This window comes from Humulus lupulus, chromosome 2 (assembly GCF_963169125.1).
Source record: "Humulus lupulus chromosome 2, drHumLupu1.1, whole genome shotgun sequence".
Classification (NCBI taxonomy): Eukaryota; Viridiplantae; Streptophyta; class Magnoliopsida; order Rosales; family Cannabaceae; genus Humulus; species Humulus lupulus.
In genome coordinates, this window is record NC_084794.1 from 295,688,700 (window position 1) to 295,711,485 (window position 22,786).

Consider the following 22,786-nt stretch of genomic DNA (forward strand, 5'->3'; position numbering starts at 1 on the left):
AGTAAGTTTCGGAAAATGGTGTATGCGGCTGTTGTGGATGCGGTGGTCTATCACATTTGGAAAGCACGGAATGAAGTTGTTTGGCTTTTTTAGGTGAAAAGGATAGAGATAATTGTGCATAATATTGTTAGTGATGTAAAAAATAGAGTTAGGAGTGTCATGCCGAAAAAAGTCAGTAGGATTGATTTGAATTGGTTTGCATCTTTATAATAGATTTACTCAAAGCTTGTATAGATTAAAGGGTATATTCAGACCATACACAGGTGTTGTTTAAGATGTAATGTTGTTTGGTTTTTAATGAAGCTTCTGATTTACCAAAAAAAATAATTTAATTATTTAAACTAAGTAGTATTACAAAAATATATCTTAACAACATATATAGTTTATTATGTTATGTTTTCTAGTATATATATAAAGGAAAGCTCTAATGAGGTGATATGATACTTTAAAATTGCTCTAAATTACATGTGGTATCTTGAACCCGTAAGGAAATGGTGTGTTTGATAGATGTGGAGCAAAGGCTCGAGCTCCTCATCAGAATCGTCAGCCTTGTCCTTATTCCTTTCATCTTGAAGGAGCCTTAACGTTCTTTCGAGCTGATTAATTATCTCCTGGATCAAGTCTAATGGAAGCTGAGCTTGTGCTTGGCGTAGCTAGTTATTGTTAATAAAAACTCCAGCTCCTTGCCCGGTATAGGGTTATACTGATTGCACGAGTTCTTTTCGGTTGTTTAGATGTGCCCGTAAATCGGGGTTTGAGGGGTTAGTCTGCCCCCGGTTCTGGTTCAGATGATCTTGAAGATCAGGATTATTGTCATAATTCCCAGTATTCTTGGGTTCGATATTATATACGCTTACGAACCTAGAGAGGTCCAAACTCCCACTCATAAAACTAATATTTCTTTTTGGTTGAGGGGCTCGATGGTTGCGAGGTGGATCTTCCAACCAACCCTCTTGCTCCAGTTGTTTGTGATCTCGACATGTGGCTTCCTACTAGTTGGGCTGCTCTATGTCTGTTGATCCCAAAAGAGGGTGTTTTAATAATTAAACTCGCAAGTGCACGAATCGTTTCGGAATATAATGTTCATGTAAGTACGAGGTCGAACCCATGGGAGTTGACTAACATCAAAAGAAACTATTTCAAACAAAGCAATAATATTCTAACATAGTTCCAAATATTTGATGAGATTTTGTTTTAGAAAAATAAAAGACAAGTAATAAAAAGATTTAAGATTAAATAGAAAAATGGTTTGCAAATGATATATGTAAAATAAGATTATTAAGATTTTAGAATCCACAAAATGCAAGTTCAATAGTATTTATAAGTATATTGATTCCCAAGTTTTGATACAGTTGAAATAAATCACACTATATATTTTTTCAAAATATATTTTCTATTAAAGCACAAGTTACTCTTTCAAAAATGTAGGATTTTTCTTCACTTATATAAGATATAATTTCTAAGCATTAGTTGTGTTACAACCTAATGAAACTACAAAAAATCAAAGAGATTATGTTTAGGCAAAATATGATACTTATGCTCTAAGAATTAGATGTGAACAATTTAATGAAAAACATTTAATCAAAGAATATCATATTTTTGCATAATGAAGAACTAAGTGTAATATGCTTTAACACTCAATAATAGATGAAAAATGCATATCTTTGATAGAAAAATCCATAAACAATGTTACACAAATGGGAAATCAACATACAATAAAAAATACTATCTAGTTACATTTTGCTTCATCATCATCTTAATAACTTTTGAAAAAGATTAAAAGCTCATAACTAGATAAAAATTACAAAATAACATACTTGACATGCTCTTCAAAAGATGAAAATGGTAGAGAGAAACTTGTGAAAAGAAGAGAGAAAAATGTGTAGAAGATGTTGAAAAATATGAAGAAGAAGAGCTCCCCAAATGGTCTTACAAAACTCTATTTATAGGCAAAATATGGAGATTAAATCAATCAAATTAAAATAAATAAATTGATTAATTTAATTGTGTTGGGAAGTGGTAGGATAAATAGAGTAAGTGTAAGAGTATTGGAAAGATGAAATGTTTAGTTGGGTAAAAGATTAGTGAAAAGCTAGGGTAAAAAAAATAAATTAGGAATATTTATTTAGGTAAGAAAAATAGGGAAAAGTGAATTGATATTTTGGTGAAAAATATTGGGAATAAAAATGTGGTTTTTGGCATTTTGGTGGCTATTAGCAGAGTGGGTTCGGCTGAGATGGTGTTGGGCCTGGAATGAGACTGCTGGCTACTTTGTATTGCTATTGGGCCTTGGCTGTGGAGTGAAGTGCAAATGGGCCTGGAGCAATTTGGCGTGGGCCCAGGAAGGAGATGACAGATTGATGAACTTGTTGATGCTGGGTGTTGGTTGCTTCAGGGTGAGGTGATATATGCTGAAGGCTGGGCATGTGCATATGTGCATATGTTGATGTGCTGGCATGTGGATGAAGGCTTGGGCAGCTGGAGTCAACGTGGGAAGGCAGGTGGAGGAGCTGCATGGGGCTGTTGGGCTTGGGCCCAAATGAGGCTTTTTATAAATGCCAACTCTTTGTTTTGTTTTCTTGAAAATGCCATATTATCCTTCATTTTTCTTTCTTTTTAAGAGCATACATTCCCTACAAAATAAATATAAAATAAATCATAATACAATATTTTTAACTATAAAATAAATCAATTTAATTCTTTGAAAATATTAATTATAACTTAATTTGTATTTTACATTTAAGTTCAATAATACAACATTTTTTTACCACTAACTTAACAATAATAATTCAAATAATTAACTACAACATCTTACAACAAAATACTTATAAAAACACACAAAAATCTAAAAAAATAAAATAAACCTAATAAATTCAAAATTACTTAAAAACTTAATAAATCAATTAAAAACTTAAGAATTAAGCAACAATTAGCACATAAAAAGTGGTAAAATAACTCTATTTTATAGAGTTATCAATGTCCTCGGGTTGCCTCTCTCTCTCCCCTGTGTCTAGGTTGAGCTCGACAGCTCCCATCTCAGCTACCACTCTGAGATGGCCTTTGTGAAGCATGCTCCCCCTTCTGGTTCCTATTAGGAGCCGACTAGGGTGCTTCTTTGATCGGAGATGGGTGCCTTATGGGAGACGGTGGATGCCTTATAGGCGATGGTGGGGGCCTTCCATTATTGGGTATGCAAGGTCTAGAATTGGCCTGGACTAATTCCAGGTTATTCCTAACAGGTTCAGGGTTAGTGCTTCGATCTGCTGGGGGAGCTCAGTTAATCCTTGTTCTTGCAGTTACACTCATCGTCGGATTACCAGTATTAATTTGAGTATTCCTCCTAGGGCGATTGTCGACAGTGTTTACCCTAGGCCTTGGCTGAGTCTGCTGGGCCCCTTGTTCAGCCCTCCTGGCAGTCGTACTTTTGTGGGGACGCCCTCTGGGCCTCCAGGGTGGTGCCTGGACCTCGGCGACCTGCCTAGCCAATTCTTCATTACGTCGCATGGCTTCGGCCAGCTGCTGGCGCAGTTGGCGTTTTTCCAGTTCCACAATGGGCATGTACTTCTTAGGATTATAATAGAGGTCATCATCGGGTCTAGGGGTTGGAGTTGGTGGCCCCCTGGAGTCAGATGATGCACTCCCCTCGTCTGCGTCGTGGTCTGCCATTGGTTGTTTCCCTGGCCTTCGGGGATAATTCTCATTTTGAGGAGTTTGTTCCTCAGGTATTTGGGGCAATGGTCGCCCACCAGCTCTTGGGTTGTTCGCGACGGCCATTGTTAATGCAATGCAGAAGGTTTCTGATTAAACAATACAGAGATTTGCTTAATGATCTCAATGAAAGCACCAAACTGTTGACGTCGTTTTCGTCAACTTAAATTTGAAGAGCACTAAACAATATTTCAGAAATAATAAAAAAACAGAAGAACTTTTATGTGGTTCAACAATTAAAATATGTCTAGTCCACAAGTCAATGTTATTGATTCGTGATACTCTCTCAAAGTTTTCTCATAGCACTTCGATAGAGTATTCTCGAGACTATTTTTATATTTTTGTTTGAGTAGGGTGATATAATAATAATAATAATAATAATAATAATAATAATTTCTTACATAATATTATCATTCCCCATGTTTAGAATTAGTCTATATTCCTCATGTTTAGATGTGCGTAATAAATTAACTTGTTTCTCAGAAACCTAAAAGCCGGTTTTGTAAACACATATATAGAGTAATTAGTTAAGAAAAGGAGTCAACTGAGCAACTGGTTTTGAAAAATCTAGAAAATTATAATCAATTTCCATGAAATTTTGTTAACTTGTAACCATTTTTTAAGAATGTTAGTTACCACTAACTATGTAATCTGGTAATAACTGAAAAACTGATTTTTTACTCTGTATCGTGTAATATTTTTTTAACCAAAAACATTAAACATTTTTAAAATATTAAAAATTACAATATTTTTTTTAAAATACCATATTTATGTCATAAAAATTTTCAAAAATATCAATTTTATTTTATTATCTAAAAAATAGTAAAATTTGTTTGTATGTATGTGTTCATTGGCTTTTTTGTCGACTAGTAAAATAATATGAAAAGCTTAAGAAAGAAGAACAATAACACCAGATTTTACATGGTTCGGGTTATTAATTAATTCTAGTCCACGAGTCACTTGTATTGAAGAAGAAAAACTTGCAAAGCTCAAGTTCTCTTGGTTTTCAAGCAGCGTTTTTGCTCACTCTAAAAGTTCAGATCCCTTTACAAGTAATGTCCTAGTCCTATTTATAGACAGTTAGGATGTTTAATTAAGCTCATTAATTGGAGTTGATTACAATCATTTATATCTAAATGAGGTTTGTTATTACATAAATACAGGTGATTTACATTTTATAGGTTGGTGGGCCCCATTGGATCTCGAATGGGGCCATTACGTACAAGGATGATCAGCCCACTGTTTTATTAGAAAAGTGACCCTGACAGTTTTTAGAGTGGTAGCTACACGTTCCCCCATGTCAAGCAGCGTCATAAGACATCCGTTTTGCCGCTTATACGGAATTGACAACACGATCTTTGTGGCCACAGGGTGTCAAACAGCTGTTTGTGGTCCAGAACGCCTCTCTCATTGACACCTGGCGTTAATTCTCTTCCTCTGGAGATGGTTTTCTAACACTCAGACGAGTTGGTCACTGCCGAAAGGTCTTTTAGGATGTTACCCCTCCGACTAGGTGGTTAAATTCACCAAAGAACATTATGAGATACATTAGAAACTAAAAACAATTTATGCATGTATACTACTGTCTACACTATGACTTTTTCTATTCTTATTTTATTTCTATTATTAATTTCATTTTAAATATTATTGTATTTTATATATATGTCATGTTGTCATGTAAATATATATATACATTGTGTTTATATGTCATATATGTAGAGATTATTGATATAAATATTTATATATACTATAGAACTATAATTTATTATATATATTTTTAAATAATAGTGAACCAGTATTTAATAAAATTATAAATAATGTTTATAACTTTAAAACTAAGCAAACGCATATTGTACGTTGATTTTAGCTAGTATTTATATATATATATATATTTATAATAGTGTGTCACACAAGTAGCTAGTTACATATTTATCATTTATGTCGTGATACATGAAAATTTAATATGTCATCCAAATTTATTTGTTTTGTATTATTTTTTATGATAATATTATTCTGTCGCGTAGAAAATTATTTGTATATGAATATATACATGTAAAAACAAAATAAAGAATATTTGAATTATGGAAAACTAAAAAAATAGAACAGAGTAATAAAGAATTTGAAGTTACGTACATGCAATGAGATCGAATTACTTGAGTACCTATGTATAATAATAATAATAATAATAGAATTTAGAATATTATAGAAGAACTTTAGTTCATGATGATGTGACCAGGATCAAAATTTAGCCTAATTTTTTTAGGTTGGTTCGCATAAACTTCTTGGCAGTCGGCAATAGCTATAGCATATACAAATTCTGGCAAAAAAAAAAAGAAATACAAATTGTTTTAAAATAATATTCGGATATTCCCCAATGCATTAACTATAATATATATATATATATATTTATACAATTTCAACTCCTAAATTGGGACTATGTATATAGCCCCAAACCCACCACCAATCTTATCTCTCTCTCTCCACATATAAACTCCATAATTGAAGAAATAAATAACTGGATATGCCATGTCTATTTATGATGAAGATTGAAAATTAGTCCTCACCCAAAAATGAATATATATATATATACATATTTATACATATAGTATTTTGTTGGGATCTTGGGAAGGCCCTATCCTACATTCATACGATCAATAACTTTGACAATGGTGTGAAAGAAAAAAAAAATTGTTAATGGGGACTAGTAGTGTCCAACACTATGAAGTTGACAAATCGATAAATCAATATTAGTGTCATTCAATATCAAAATTCAAATATTTTAATTCAATAATAAATATGTAATATCGGTAATCAAAATTGTAAAAATACACCTCTTATAGTATTGGTTGGGTAACTTAAATTGTCTTATACCGATGCCAGAATCACAAATATATTATCATACAATAAAGGAACAAAAATTTCCATGAAAAAGGTCAACGATTTCATTTATTGCGTATTTTGTTCGGACTATATATATATTTACAACTATATGGGGACAGTTTGAGCTATAAATATCAACGGATAAGTTTCAAGAAAGTATGTATATTTCACCATCCAACTTTATTAATTTATTCATATTTTCAATTTTTATTAAGTATATTTGCAATGAAAATACTTAATGTTTACCGAATATAACATTTAATATACCTAAGCTTTTGATGGAAAAATATTCAAAATTATTAAAATATAGCATTTAAATATGTATAAAAATTTACGATAAAAATACCCAATATTGCACTTTTACTATCAAAATATTAATACAAACATATTTTAAGTATTAAAATCATTAAAATTATATAAAAATACACAAAAATAACCTAAATTAAAAAAAATATTTAATAAAAAATACTTTTAATTGAAAATAGTTAAAAGAAAAATTAATAACTAAAAACTATTAAAAGGATAAAAAATTTATTAAAAAACATTAATATGATAAAAAATATATTTGTTTACTATTTTCATTAAATACAATTATTCTTTAATTTTAGAATTAATTTAGGCTACTTTTTAATGATGTTTTAATAAAATTATTTTTTTTAAAATTGGGCATTTAAATGCTACTTCTTAGTAATTTTGGGTACTTTTTCATAAAAAAAATTAAGTATTTAAATGCCACATTGAGTAAACATTAGGTACTTTTGCTGCAAATATCTTTTTTTATTAATAAATAAAGTATATATATATATATGAGTATTCACTAAAAAAGTTACCATATTTAGTGATAAAATTTTACTATCAGAACAAAATTTTTGTAATTAAATATTACTTTTAGTCACAATAAAAATTAATTGTAACTAATGTTAGTGATATAATTTTAGTCACAACTTATTACATGTTGACCCTCGTTTTGGTCAACGACACAGAGTCAAATAAACGACGGGAGATTAGTACGATGCTTGAGAAAACAATCTAATGGAAAGTAAAGAACACAAAGAATTATAGTGGTTCGGCCCCAGTGATTGGTAATAACCTACGTCTACTTGATACTATTACTAATATTAAGCTTCAAATGTGTGATCAAAGAACTAGGGTTCCTGAGTTTCACAAACCTTAGAAGGAGAAAACAATACAAACGATGGATAATAGTAATACAATTCGGAAAAAGATCAAAAAATCGAAAAAAGATCCCCCGTTGAGCTATTTCCCGTATATTTATAGGCTCAAGGAGGGTTACATGAGTCAATTAATCATATATTTCCTTAATAAACGAATATTCAGGTTATAATGAAGAGATATTATCGGATATCATTACAATTGTACAGATTTACACATAAATAAACGGAGTATACGACCAGGCTGGTCGTATATAAAACTTGAATTTCGCCTACGGAAATATGTCTGGTCGATATGCGAGCAGCATCTCCGCCAAGTGCCGACCACGTGTTGAAAATTCTTGCCATGTCATTAACAGCTGTTTTTTGGATAAACAACCATCCTTAAAAATAATTGCAAGTAAATACCAGCAAGACTAAAATAATTGCACAAATACTAAAATTTTAAAAAATAATTACAAAAATATCAAGGTTACTTTCATAACTATATTTAAGATTCCTTATTGATTAACTTGTAAAAACTGACGTCAGGTAGCAAAATAATCTCAAGAAAGTTGGGTATTCTTTTAGTTACTATAAAAAATATTTAAGATATTTTTTTATTAACATTTAAAACATGACTTAATTTTTAAGTTATAACACAATTTTAAAGCAACCATCTTAATGAATTACAATAAATCGCCTTATTTTTTTGTAATTTATTTAAAAGTGACCAAATAGTATCATATACAAGCTTCTTTTAAAATTTACTTTCATAGGTTTCTAAAATAGCTTTTTAAGGTTATTTAAAGATATTATATTGTAACTTTTTAATGTAAAATAAAAAGAACTTGCCCGCCTTCCAAACGAGAAAAAAAAAACTTCACAAATATTTTCTAAAATTTCATATATATAAATAAAAACTTTACAGAAAGAAAAAAAAAAGTTTTTATCCAAATAAATAGTTGCATCTGATCGAGCAGAATCGATCCAAACACATTATATATAGCTTTGGCTCATTCATAATAATGAGTTAAAAAAAAATTAAAACTGATGTAACAAAAATAGTTTTCTACAATAATAGCCATAATAAATAAATACTCTAAAAAATTATATCCATATTAATGACATGATATAATAAATACATCAGTCGATGGAATTTTGGATATGTGGAGGGCATATACCTTAATCAGTACATAATGAAATATATTTTTGGTATAATATTCTAATTCTAAGGATGAACTGGAAATTAAGAAATATTTGTAATATTTGCATTTAAATTCTTGATAAACTTGAAATTTTAATTCAAATATAAGAAAAAAAACGCAAACGGCATTGCAACAGATTCTTTTCAACAAAAAAACCGAATAAAAAGTTTCGAAAGATCATATGTTATATTTAACTTATTTGGATTTAAAAAAAGAAATCTTTCGAAAAATATCTTGCTTAGATATTAATTTGTGAAATAAAACAAAAATATCAGAAAGTATACTAATTACGAGGTTGGTCATATGAAATTATATACGAAAATAATATATAGTCTTTCTTTTATTCTTTTATCTTAGTACAACACATCGAAATCTAATTACATACAAATTAATACTATATTTATTTCATTATAATGGATAAAACACAATCATTATCATTTCAAATATAACAAATATACATATATATATATATATCATTCTTTACGATTAATTTTGATGCCAGTAGCACATTAGTACTATGTAACACATTATTCTCTTTGACACATTATTCTCTTTGACATATATATATAGAACACGTGTTTTTTTATATATAAATGATAACATTTTTAATTATATATTTTTTATAATAAATGATAGAAATTAAAATGGTTTATACATTTTTGAACCCTGTATTTTTTTCGATTACCTGTTTGGACTCCGTATTTTAAAAAATTCATTTTTGGACCCTATATTTTTTTAAATGGTTCAAATAGATCCCTAAACTCAATTTTGATGAAGACAAAAAATTGAATATAACAACACAGTTTTTAAGCATAATTATTTTATTTTTGTTCTGAATTGTTAGATTAGTGAATTATTTGCGATTTCAGTTAAGAAAACTTTGACAAAAATTGGGTTTATGGTTCTATTTGAACCATTTTACAAAACATAGGGTCCAAAAATTAATTTATCAAAACACAGGATCCAAACAAGTAATGAGACAAAACACAGGGTCCAAAAATGTATAAACCCAAATTAAAATTAAGATTTCTTATTGTGCTAACAACAATCTCTTATTTTAATTTCTTAGTCAACCCCGCCTCCGAAAACACGTGTTGGGGTATTTTTTTTCTAATATATTTTGCGATGGTGTTCGTTGTACAATATATATCCTGCACATTTTGGAAAAAATTCGAATAAGTTACAACATCGAAAACAAGTTTGTATTTTTTTGAATACAAGTAATAACCGGAATATCAAAAAATATCAGAAATTTTATTTCCAGCACGATAAACTATTCATAATTTTTTAAAAATTTACAGAAATGATGTTGTAACTACAACAAACAACGTCTACATGTGTTTTTTTTTAGATAAATATTGACCAAGAGAATAAAAAATACTCCAGCATGTTTTAAACAATATATTCTGATTTTTTTTTAAATGATAAAAAAAGCTATTATCATTCATCACTTTTGACAATTAGATAAAAGAATACGCAAGCGCAACTCCTATATATAGTTGGGACACCTATAATAAATCAAAATTAAATTGTACAACTATTGCTTTCTATATATAAAATATATATAATTACATTATATTTATTATTTGGAATGATAGTGACATACTAGCTAGCTATGCTATAAACAAAACAAACTTTGAATTTTGAAACCAGAGTTTGTTTTTTTCTTTCCAAATATATTTATTTATTGAAAAAATATGAAAAAGGAAAATTGACTAACTACGATTGAAGAATAAGATTGGAAACAAAAAAAAACTGAAAAAGAGAAAGAAAAAAAAGAATATGCTTTTGATAAGAAGATTCTCTACACATACTGAGAGATCTAGAGAGAGAGAGAGAGAGAGAGTCTTATGCAGTTAAATACGGACCCAAACCCTTCTCCATCTTCCACATCACATAATTATTCTTCTTTCTTCTTCTTCCTCATTCTCTCTCTCTCTCTCTCTCTCTCTCAAAGAAAAATCTCAGGCTGAGAAAGTTGCCATTTAAATAAGGTAAGTAGTACTACGTAGGTATCTTCTTCTCCAATGTTTCTGCATTATATATTATTATTATTATAATTATTATTGTTATTGTTACTTGTTTATGATATTATTTGAATATTTTTTGATGATCTTCTGCTTCATGTTGTAACAAAAAATTTGAGTTTTTCATTTGTAAGCTATATATATATATATATGTATATATATATATAGATGGTGTACTTAGTGATCAAGGGACATTAGAAACAAAATATCAAAACTTGGGTTATCTTTTTTTTTTTTTTTGCACTCATTCTAATGATATAATAATTAGGAGAACCAGAAAATAGATAATAAAGATTTGAATTTTATTTTATTTTTGTATGTAATGCATGAATATGAATATATATATAAAGATGTGACATTTTCTTGTTTTAGCCCTAGTTCCGTGAAAATCCGTGATTTCTCTTTTATACGCTACTAAAAATCTTACTTTTAGTCCCAATAAATTTTGTGACTAAAAATAAAAACTGTCACTAAAAAAAATCATCTTTCTTATGTTATGTCACAAAAGTTATAATTTGTTGTCACTAAATGTATTTTTAGTCACAACAAATTTTATTCCTAAAAATAATAGGTTGTGACTAAAACTACAGACAACTTGTGATTAAGTATGATTTTTTAGTCACAAGTTATTTTTTGTTCTTACTAAAAGTGATATTTAATCACACAAAATATATGTTGTGAGTAAAACGTTGTCACTAAATGTTACATTTTTTTTTGTAGTGATATATGTGAATGGTGGTTAGAAACACACTAAGCTAGCTATAATAGTAAATACACGGCCTCTTCAAGAATATTCCTCATAATTTTCATTTTTTCTAACAATTTTATTTTATTCTCCTATTATTATTCTCACAGTTCCAAGGGTTATTAACTTATTTTGTTTATTTATTTACGAAGTTATTTCCTATGTTTATTTCCATAATTATATTCGAGTTTTAAAAGCTATTTTTGGGAACGAAGTAGGTGTTGTTGCAGTCTAACAAGTAAGAATAATTATTTGTCCTTTGACTATTTTACTCTTATAAAACAATATCTTTTGTCGTTTTCATTCAAGGCCTCCCATAACTTTTCAACCACAAAAATATTGACCTATGTACAATCATAAATTATATAAGTTAGAAATAGAATCTAACGAATAATAAATATATATATATAGATAAAAAAAAAATGGTGTCAGTTTCGCTTTATTGACTCAGAAACTTCAAATGGGGCTTATATAGATTAAATTGTCGTTTTCTTAGAGGAACACTAAATATGTCTCTGTACAAAACTCTTAGTTTGGTTGAGCGTTGAAATTTTTGGCAAACTCTTGTTTTATATTATTGGTGCCCAACTCACAAGTAAGTAATATCTTCTTTAATAATTATTATAAAATATGGTTAACTAATCATTTAATGTAACTCCATGTAAATGTTGAAACTTATGGTGTCAAATAGCAATATTCATTTTAAAATTAGCTAAATTTCCAATTCTTCCGTACTTACAAGTTTAAACTCTTCAAACTCGGCCTAGCTAGTCAATTGATACACTTCTTATAACACATAATTCTACTTTATATGTTATAATAAAACGCTATCATAAGATCAGACCACATATTCATTTTATTTTCTTTCTTATTTTTTCAGTACAGAGAGAGCCATGGCGGGGGAGCCATTGCAGGTGCTTACAGCGCTCGACGTAGCCAAAACGCAATGGTACCATTTCACGGCCATACTCATCGCCGGAATGGGATTCTTCACCGACGCGTACGACCTCTTCTGCATCTCACTCGTCACCAAGCTCCTCGGACGTTTATACTACCACGAAGAGGGCTCAGCAGACCCCGGAAAGCTTCCTGCAAACGTCTCCGCCGCCGTCAACGGCGTCGCCTTTGTCGGAACTCTCACCGGCCAACTCTTCTTCGGCTGGCTTGGAGACAAACTTGGACGAAAGAAAGTCTACGGCATGACGCTCATGATCATGGTTCTCTGCTCTATCGCCTCAGGCTTATCCTTCGGCGATAGTCCGACCTCAGTCATGGCCACTCTTTGCTTCTTCAGATTCTGGCTAGGGTTCGGCATTGGTGGCGACTACCCTCTCTCCGCCACCATCATGTCCGAGTACGCCAACAAGAAGACTCGCGGTGCTTTCATTGCTGCGGTATTCGCCATGCAAGGGTTCGGGATTTTGGCTGGTGGGATGGTGGCCATTGTTGTTTCTTCGATCTTTAAAGCTCAGTTCCCAGCTCCGGCTTACGAGATTGACGCGGTTGCTTCGACTGTGCCGGAGGCAGACTATGCATGGCGTGTGATTGTCATGTTCGGTGCTCTCCCGGCTTTGCTCACTTACTACTGGCGAATGAAAATGCCCGAGACCGCTCGGTACACAGCTCTAGTAGCCAAGAATGCGAAACAAGCAGCCTCGGACATGTCGAAAGTTCTACAGGTTGATGTAGAAGCTGAGCAAGAGAAAGTGGAGGAGTTAGCACAGAAAGAGGAGAGCAAATTCGGATTGTTTTCGAAAGCTTTTCTCAGTCGCCATGGATTGCATTTGCTTGGTACAACAAGTACTTGGTTCTTATTAGACATAGCTTTCTACAGCCAAAATCTATTCCAAAAAGACATCTTTAGCGCCATTGGTTGGATCCCTAAAGCCAAAACCATGAGTGCACTTGAAGAAGTGTTCAAAATCGCCAGAGCTCAAACCCTCATAGCCCTTTGTTCAACAGTTCCTGGTTATTGGTTCACAGTGGCTTTCATCGACAGAATCGGTAGATTTTCAATCCAACTGATGGGATTTTTCTTCATGACAGTTTTCATGTTTGCCCTAGCCATTCCTTACCACCATTGGACATTGAAAGACAACAGAATTGGCTTCGTTGTCATGTATTCCCTCACTTTCTTCTTCGCCAACTTTGGCCCCAACTCGACCACCTTTGTTGTCCCGGCCGAGATTTTCCCGGCGCGGCTGAGGTCCACGTGTCATGGCATATCTGCCGCGGCTGGGAAGGCCGGAGCTATAATTGGAGCTTTTGGGTTTCAGTATGCGGAACAAGCGATTGGAGTGAGGAGCACACTGATAATTCTTGGTGTGGTTAACTTTCTAGGAATAGTTTTCACATTCTTGGTGCCTGAGTCTAATGGAAGGTCTTTGGAAGACATGTCAGGAGAAACTGAGGTTGAAAATGGTGAAGTTGAAAATGGAGAAGTTAGAGAGGCAAGACAGTAGTAGTAGTAATGAAAGCTTTTGAATATTGTGTTGTGTATTATGAAAAAGCTCTCTTCTTTAGTATTATTGTTACTTTTTAAAAAAAAAAAAAAAATTTATTCTTTTTGCTTAGATATATTTAGTACAAGAAATGATGAGGAGATTTTCATGATCATGTCTTCTACTCTTTCCTAGTATCAAATATTAGAAAAGTTAATGTATTAATGCTGATTTCTTGGAGAATTAGGAGCCTTGTTTATATTAGGTGTCTTTTTCACTATAAAGAAACTCTTGAACCTTATGACAATTGGGGTTCACTTTACCTTTTTTTTTTTTTTTTTGTATCCAATTTCTTTTGGGAGCCTTATGTAAGTTTTCTACAACTTTTTTTTTTTTTGGGTATAAAAGTTTTCCACAACTCTAAATGCAATGTTGTATATGGTTATGCCTATGGGTTTTTTTAAAAAAAAATTCAATGATGTTCTGTCTATAAAATGAGTTATTTTGCCCTCTTATAAAAGCAATATCAAACCAAAAAAAAAAAAAAACAGAATAGGCCCACAAAAAAGCCCACATACTAGCCCACAAATCAATGGTTTTTTAAGTGGAAATTACAGTTTTTATGGTATTTTATAAAACCTGTGTAAAAATATGACTTTGTTAACAAAAATGTTATTTTATGACTTTTTTTATTAAAATTCTTAAGTTATGGGTTTTCTTTTTCTTTTTTGAAATTAAGTTATGGGTTATTATCCTATCTTTTTGTACAAATTGGTGATAAAGCCATAGTTTTGCTATTAATTTAATTTTTTAAATTAGGAGGTTAATTTTGTCATTTTAATTTTAATTATTTTTTTAATTTTTTATATTTATTTATTATTTCAATATTTTTAATTGTTATTTTTATAAAACTTAATTGTTTTTATTAATATTATATTATATAACTATTTTTGTATTAAATTTTACTGTGATTGTTTTACAAATATATTTTTTTGGTAAAATAAATTGTTTTTATTAGTTTTTTTAATTTATTGTATGTTGTTATACCCAGATTTCGAGCTATGTTAATTATGATCTCGAAAGACGGATTCGCAAATCAGTGCTCATAAGGTTGGAAACATGCTCCAGGAATGTGTACCGAGCTTGCAGGATATAGACGACCTCGGGTATGTTGACCTCGAAGTATTCATGATCTCAAAAGATAGCTCCAGGAACATACTCATCTTCAGGGACGACTTCGGATCTGGGGTCCCGAGCTTGACGATACGTACGATCTCGAAAGCCGTGTGGCCTCGGGAGATATTCCTAGCTCGATAGATGACGAGAGACCTGAGAGGCTAAAAACCTTAGAGATACGTGATAACCACCTTGAATATCTGCAAGGGTTATAGATATGAGATGTAATTCTCATTTATTATTGTAAATCCCCTAGAATCGTGAGATATTATTTGGTATCATACGTCTCCTAGTCTTCAGGGGACGTTTCCTTGTATATCTGATTATAGGCATTTAAAGCCATTAATTTTATTTATACAAAAAGAGTAACTACCCAAAATATTTGGGATAATATTCTTTAGCCTTCTCTATAAATAGAGAAGCCATGCACCATTGTAGAGGACCGAAATTCTAATCCTTGAGAGAAAACTCTAGAGAATTCATTCTTGAAGAATTCCTGGAGATAATCTTGAGTTTAATAACAAAGACTCGGGGACTAGGCAGATTTAACTGCTGAACCACGTAAAAATCGTGTGTTTATATTGTTTTATTCTAATCGGCCATTTTCAGTTATTGTTTTACGTGCTCTTCTTTCACTGTTGACGAAAAACGGCGTCAACAGTTTGGTGCTTTCATTGAGAGCCTTAAAGCATTCATCCCTGAAAAAATCATGGCCGCAAACAATCAGAACACCCCTGATGAAAACTACCCAAGGCGTCCTGGAAAACAACCAATGGAGAACCCGGATGCTGAGGAGAGGAGTGGGTCCTCTGATTCCCGGGGACCACCGCCTCCACCAAGGGATGAGGATATGTACTACAATCCCGAACATTACGTTCCTATAGTAGAACTGGAAAACCGGCAGTTGAAACAGCTATTGGCAGAGGCCAACAAACGGAATGAGGAGTTGACTAGGATAGCCGCAGAGGCGCAGGTGGCTCAGCCCCCGCCTCCGCGCGAAAACCAAGTCCCTCCTCCAAGGGACGTGCATGTTCTTCCCCGAAGGCCCCGTGGACGTCCACGAAAGGATGCTGCCACAAGGAGGCCAACTCAACCTCCGGTGCCAGTTGAACCATCTGCTCCTACTAGGCCTCAAAGGAGTACCCGAGCTCGGGTCCCGCCTAACCCGCCTGTGGAAGTGCCTGCAGGAACTGAGAATAACCGAACCCCTGCAGAGGCTTGGACTCAGGTACCTGGTAGCGCACCGAATGCGGCTGATCCGTCTCGGGAAAATTCAGGACCCTCAGTCTGAGAAAAGTCAGACATCTCGGTCTCGAATCGCGGAGACGAGGCAACGTGGAAAGAATCCATCTCGAAATAACCGCGCAATGAGTTTTACCAGTGAAGATTCCGGAGATACCGGGTCGGTCAGTAAGCATAACCGAGATCGTAAGAATGCTGGAAGTCGCAAGAATCGTTCCGACCTGCGCAATCATCTGAATCAGAATCGGGGGAATGAAGATCAAACGAATCTGGACCTGAGGGATCGCTTGAATAGGCGTAGAGATCCCTCGCGGAGACGCGAGCCTGAAATTACGATCAATGACACTCAATTCCAGACGGCACCTCCTACTGATCCAGTCCAAGAAAGAATCGACCAACTCGAAAGAGCCTTTAGGCTTTTGAAGAATGAACGGGGAAATGGTCGATACGAGGACTCTGATGAGGAGCTCGAGCCGTTTGCTCCTCATATTTCTGACACTCAATTTCCTCAAGGGTTTCGGATTCCTCACGTCCCTACGTTTGAGGGAAAGACCGACCCATGTAGTCACCTGAGCACGTTCAACACTATCATGAGAGCCAGTAACGTAGGTTACGAGCTCAGGTGCATGTTGTTTCCAACATCATTGGCAGGTCCTGCCAAAAGTTGGTTCGAAAAGTACAAGAGACACTCGATAACCTCGTGGGAGCAGTTGTCCAAAGACTTTAAGAAGCAGTTCAGAGTAATGGTAGGGGTCAGACCAGAAGCATCCACCTTAACTAACGTCCGGAAGCAACCGGGTGAAACATTGAAGAGTTACTTGACAAGATTTAATCTGGAAGTAGCCCGAGCTCGGGATGTGGATGACAGCGGACACCTCATGGCTATCCGAGCTGGCGTATTACTGGGAAGTGCCCTTTGGGAAGATATGCAAGGGAAACCGGTAAGGTCGATAACCGAGTTTAACAGACGAGCGCAGAGGTTTGTCAATGTAGAGGAAGCGAGGTCGACGCTCAAAGCGACCTCCCAGTCCGAAACTACAACGATAAACATCAACTCTACCTCAACATCAACGGACCCAGCGGCATCAAAGCCTGCCTCGGAGAACTCATCCAAGAGGAAAAAGAACGAAGGAAGTAATCCCGAAGCTGAGGGAGGAAAGAAAAAGAAAGGAGAGAGGTATTTCTCCGTGTATAAAATGCACACCGAGCTCAACGAGTCTCGGGAAAACATATACCTGGCTAATGAAAACCAGGTCCCCTTTAGGCGTCCTGACCCAATGAGAAATCAAAAGTCCAAGAGGGACTCCAGTAAGTATTGCTGGTTCCACAGAGACACCAGACACACAACTGATGAATGTCAACAACTGAAGGACGAGATCGAAGGGTTGATCTCGAGAGGTTATTTCCGGCAGTATGTCAAAAACCAGAATTCTGGTCAGACGGCCGCAAGCCAGAAAGTAGCTGCGCCTCCGACGACGCAAAATAATAACTCTCGATCTCGGGAAGAGGACAGCCCCCCCCCCCCCCCGATAGATTGAGAGGACGTAATAACCATCTCGGGAGGACCTCATCTCGCAAGAGGAGGAAGGAATGCCCAAAAGAGATACGTTAACGAGCTTAAGACAGGGGACGGGTCTCCTTATGAACCCGAACCTAGGGCACCTAAAAGCCAGAGGGTTGAATCACAACCCATAACCTTCACTGAGGAGGACGCCTCCCATGTTCAGTTCCCACATCATGACCCGCTGGTTATTACTCTTCAGCTCGCCAACAAAAGAGTCCGCCGAGTTCTCATAGATAATGGGAGCTCAGTCAACATTCTTTACAAAGCAACCCTTGAGAAAATGGGACTCTTCAGCTCGCCAACAAAAGAGTCCGCCTGATGTCGTTCATGGATGCCTATTCTGGATATAACCAGATTCCCATGCACGCCCCAGACCAAGAACATACAAGCTTCATCACGGATAAAGGGCTATATTGTTATAATGTCATGCCATTCGGGCTCAAGAATGCTGGAGCCACATACCAGCGGCTCGTAAACATGATGTTTTCGGAACAAATTGGGAATAACATGGAGGTTTACATTGATGACATGCTTGTCAAGTCTCAACTTAACAAGAATCATGTTGATGATCTCGAAGAGTGCTTCGGAGTGCTCAAGAAGTATAACATGAAGCTAAATCCTCAGAAGTGCACTTTTGAGGTATCTTCGGGAAAGTTTTTGGGCTTTATTGTAAACTCTCGTGGAATTGAAGCTAACCCCGACAAGATCAAGGCCCGAATTGATATGCCATCACCTCGAAGGCATAAGGATGTCCAAAGTCTGACTGGCAGGATGGCGGCCCTAAGCAGATTCATCTCGAAATCTACAAATCGTGGTCTTCCATTTTTCAACTTGTTGAGAGGAGGTAAGAAGTTTGAATGGACGGAGGAATGCGAGCTGGCCTTTCAGGATCTCAAAAGGCACCTTGCGGAACCACCCATCCTGTCAAAACCTGAAACGGGAGAAACGCTGTACCTATACCTTTCAACTACCGAACACGCGATCAGCGCAGTGCTCGTCCGAAAAGAAGAGAGGGTGCAGAGACCCGTTTACTACATGAGTAAAAGATTACTGGGGGCAGAGACAAGATATCCATTGATGGAAAAACTCGCGCTCAGTTTAATTCATTCATCTCGGAAGCTTCGCCCCTACTTTCAGGCACATCCCATCCATGTGCTGACTGATCAACCACTTAGACAAGTCCTATCTAAACCAGAAGCTTCAGGTCGACTTCTTAAATGGGTTGTTGAGCTCGGATAGTTCGAGATCACCTACCATCCGAGAACGACCATTAAAGCACAGGCATTGGCGGACTTTATAGTGGAATGCACGGGTACAGCCGACGACAAGGTAATAACCACGGCCCACGAGCTGTGGAAACTTTACGTCGACGGTTCGTCAAATGAAAATGGAGCAGGGGCAGGGGTCATTTTGGTTACCCCCGCAGGAAGCAGATTTCATTCTGCCCTAAGATTTGATTTTAAAGCATCGAATAACGAGGCCGAATACGAGGCTTTACTCGCGGGACTTCGTATAGTTAACGAACTCAAAGCTAAAGCTATACATTGCTACAGTGACTCCCAGCTCATGGTTAATCAAATCTTGGGAGAATATTAGGCTCGCGGCACGAGAATGGCAGCTTACTTGGAAAAGGAAAAATCCGCGTTAGAGTGTTTCAAATTCTATACAATCGAACAAGTTCCTCGCGAGCAGAACTCGAATGCAGATGCCTTAGCTCGACTCGCGACGTCCCTCGAAAACGAAGAACTGAATGTTGTGCCCGTAGAACATTTATCAGCACCTAGCATCAACGAGCCAGAAGAGAAAGATGTGTGTATGATTGAAACAGAGCCGACCTGGATGACCCCCATAGTTGATTATCTCGAAAACGGGGTTCCTCCAAAAGATCGGAGCCGAGCTCGAAAGTTGATGTATCAACTTCCCCGTTACACAATTATGGATGGAAGGCTATACCGAAGAGGATATTCCATGCCGTTACTCAGGTGCGTAACCCCTCCCGAAGCTAAGAAAATCATTAAAGAGATCCATGAAGGATTCTGCGGAGATCACACCGGGGGGCATAGCCTATCCAAGAAGATAATACGCCAGGGATATTTCTGGCCAACCATTAAAACGGATTCTTTCGATTATGTGAAGAAATGCGACAAATGCCAGAGATTCCCCACGATACCTCGAGCCCCACCATCCGAGCTGACCATGTTGACATCCCCATGGCCTTTCGCGGTATGGGGAATCGACCTCATAGGCTCACTCCCAACTGGCAAAGGAGGAGTAAAATATGATGTAGTCGCCGTAGATTACTTCACAAAATGGACGGAGGCTGAACCATTGGCGAACATAACTTCGAAAAAGATCCTTGATTTCGTGGTAAAAAACAGCGTATGCCGATACGGAGTACCGAGGAAGATCGTATCCGACAACGGGACCCAGTTCGATTGCGATTTATTCACTAACTTTTGTGAAAAGAACGGCATAATAAAAAGTTTTTCTTCAGTGGCTCACCCTCAAGAGAATGGTCAGGTCGAAGCCGTTAACAAAACTCTCAAAAGTTCACTAAAGAAAAAGTTGGAGGAAGCAAAGGGACGATGGCCCGAGGAATTGCCTCAAGTCCTTTGGGGGTATAGGACCACAGCTCGGACATCAACAGGACATACCCCGTTCTCTCTAGCATACGGCTGCGAGGCAATGTTGCCTATCGAGGTCGAAACCCCAACGATCCGAACTCAAGTTTACGATCAGAATTCAAATCACACTCAACTCGAAGAAACCCTAGACTTGATCGAAGAAAAAAGAGAAGAGGCTCAGCTGAGAAATGCCGATTACCAGCAACACACTATCAGATATTTCAACAAGAGGGTTCGAGATCGAAAATTCGGAATGGGAGATCTGGTGCTGAGGCGCGTATTCTTAGCAACCCGAGACCCCGCGGCTGGAGTGCTCGGGCCGAACTGGGAAGGACCATACCAGATAGAGTCAGTAATCCGACCTGGCGTATACAAACTTGCGAGATTGGACGGCAGCCTAGTACCGCGAGCATGGAGTGGCGAACACCTTAGACCTTACTATCAGTAGTATAGGAAGTGTGCTACCTGTAACCATGATTTTCTATATGTATTAGCTTGGCTGTTTTTGAATTCCATCAAATAAAAGATCTATTTTGTTCAACATGTAATCTCTTTTTATTTTATTTATTTATTTTTGCAATCTCTCTTAATTTAATAACCTATGGTCACACTCATAGGATATTAAGGGGGCATCATTGGTATACATACCATTAGCTTAAAAAATAAAAAATATATACAAAAGTATTTGGATATAACCAAGTACGCGAGCTTAGATAGTTCGGACATTACCGGATTATAAAAAAGTATTTGGATATAACCAAGTACGCGAGCTTAGATAGTTCGGACAACCGAATTATAAAAAATTATTTGGATATAACCAAGTACGCGAGCTTAGATAGTTCGGACAACCGAATTATAAAAAAGTATTTGGATATAACCAAATACGTGAGCTTAGATAGTTTGGACATAACCGAACCATCAAAAACCTAAAGCATTTGGAGTTAACCAGATGTGCAAACTTAACAGGTTTGGAACAAACCGTCCAAAAAAATTATCGATAATAAGTAGGAACCTAAACCTACTTCGAGATAAGTCGAGATCGGGGCTGGAATATCTTAAAGAGAAATAGTTTCGAACTCAACCTCGGAGTAAAAACTGAGGGTGAGGAAAAGTGACTAAACAAAAAAGATATAACCAAATCATATACGTTACACACCATATAAGTACTTCCGGGTTCATGGTTAAAGTAATATCCGACCTGATAAATAACGAGGTCGGAAGCGGACTATGCATGAATGCATCGAGTTTCGAGCCTAAAATCCAAACTATGTATGAATAGATAAACATAACTAATTCATCCATAAAAAAAATATGCAAAATATTTCGAACCAAGGAATGTAAAGCACATGTAAATAATATTTAAAGAAATTGTATCAGCCCCGTGGGCATGAATTAAGATAGTTACAAAAATAGGGGGACGCAGCCCCAATAAATGATTTCCCCGAGATCAGATTTAAGGAAGAGGAGTATCCTTGGCCTTCTCAGCATCAGTAGCACTGGACCCCTCAGGACGAATTGCATGACTATCCTTCTGAGCCGCCTCTCGAGCAGCCTCACTGGCCTCAAGACGGGCATTCCACCGCTCAACATATGTGGCCTCGAGAGGGCCCAGGAAGCTGGTATCGAGGTCGGCATTATCAGCCCAAAGCTTGTACATGGCCTGGTCGATCGCTTTCTCCTTCTGCTCCTTATACTCGTCCAGGAGGCGGGCCTTCTTGCTCTCCATGAAGTCGAAGGTGACAGATTTCTCCTCTTCGAGCTTGGCATTGGCCTTCTCGAGCTCGGCATTCGACTTTTCCAGCTCCTCGAGATGGGTCTTCATTTTTTCAAGTTCAGACTTCGAGTCTTTGAGCTCGTCAGCCATCTTAAGCTCGAGATCCTTCGATTTCTGGGCCAGATACATGCTCGTCTGGACCTCGTTGGTCAGCTTATAGTTGAGCTGTGCCGAAACGACAAGGTCCTGAAACGCAAAAAATGAATTAGATCGCGGGCTGAGGTACAAACATTTAAAGGAGAGTTA

At 35.8% G+C, this 22,786-nt stretch overlaps 1 protein-coding gene across 1 annotated transcript; it reads left to right on the forward strand.

Moving 5' to 3' along the window:
- Positions 1–10,831: 10,831 nt before the first annotated feature.
- LOC133819952 (low affinity inorganic phosphate transporter 1-like) lies at positions 10,832–14,487 on the forward strand. The gene is made up of 2 exons (XM_062253338.1): positions 10,832–10,941; positions 12,600–14,487. Exon 2 carries the CDS (start codon positions 12,613–12,615, stop codon positions 14,179–14,181), a length of 1,569 nt encoding a protein of 522 aa, XP_062109322.1. The 5' UTR covers positions 10,832–10,941; positions 12,600–12,612; the 3' UTR covers positions 14,182–14,487.
- Positions 14,488–22,786: the final 8,299 nt, after the last annotated feature.

Excerpts from the sequence above, each read along its gene's own strand:
- LOC133819952 (XM_062253338.1), top strand. The coding sequence starts at position 12,613 with ATGGCGGGGGAGCCATTGCAGGTGCTTACAGCGCTCGACGTAGCCAAA.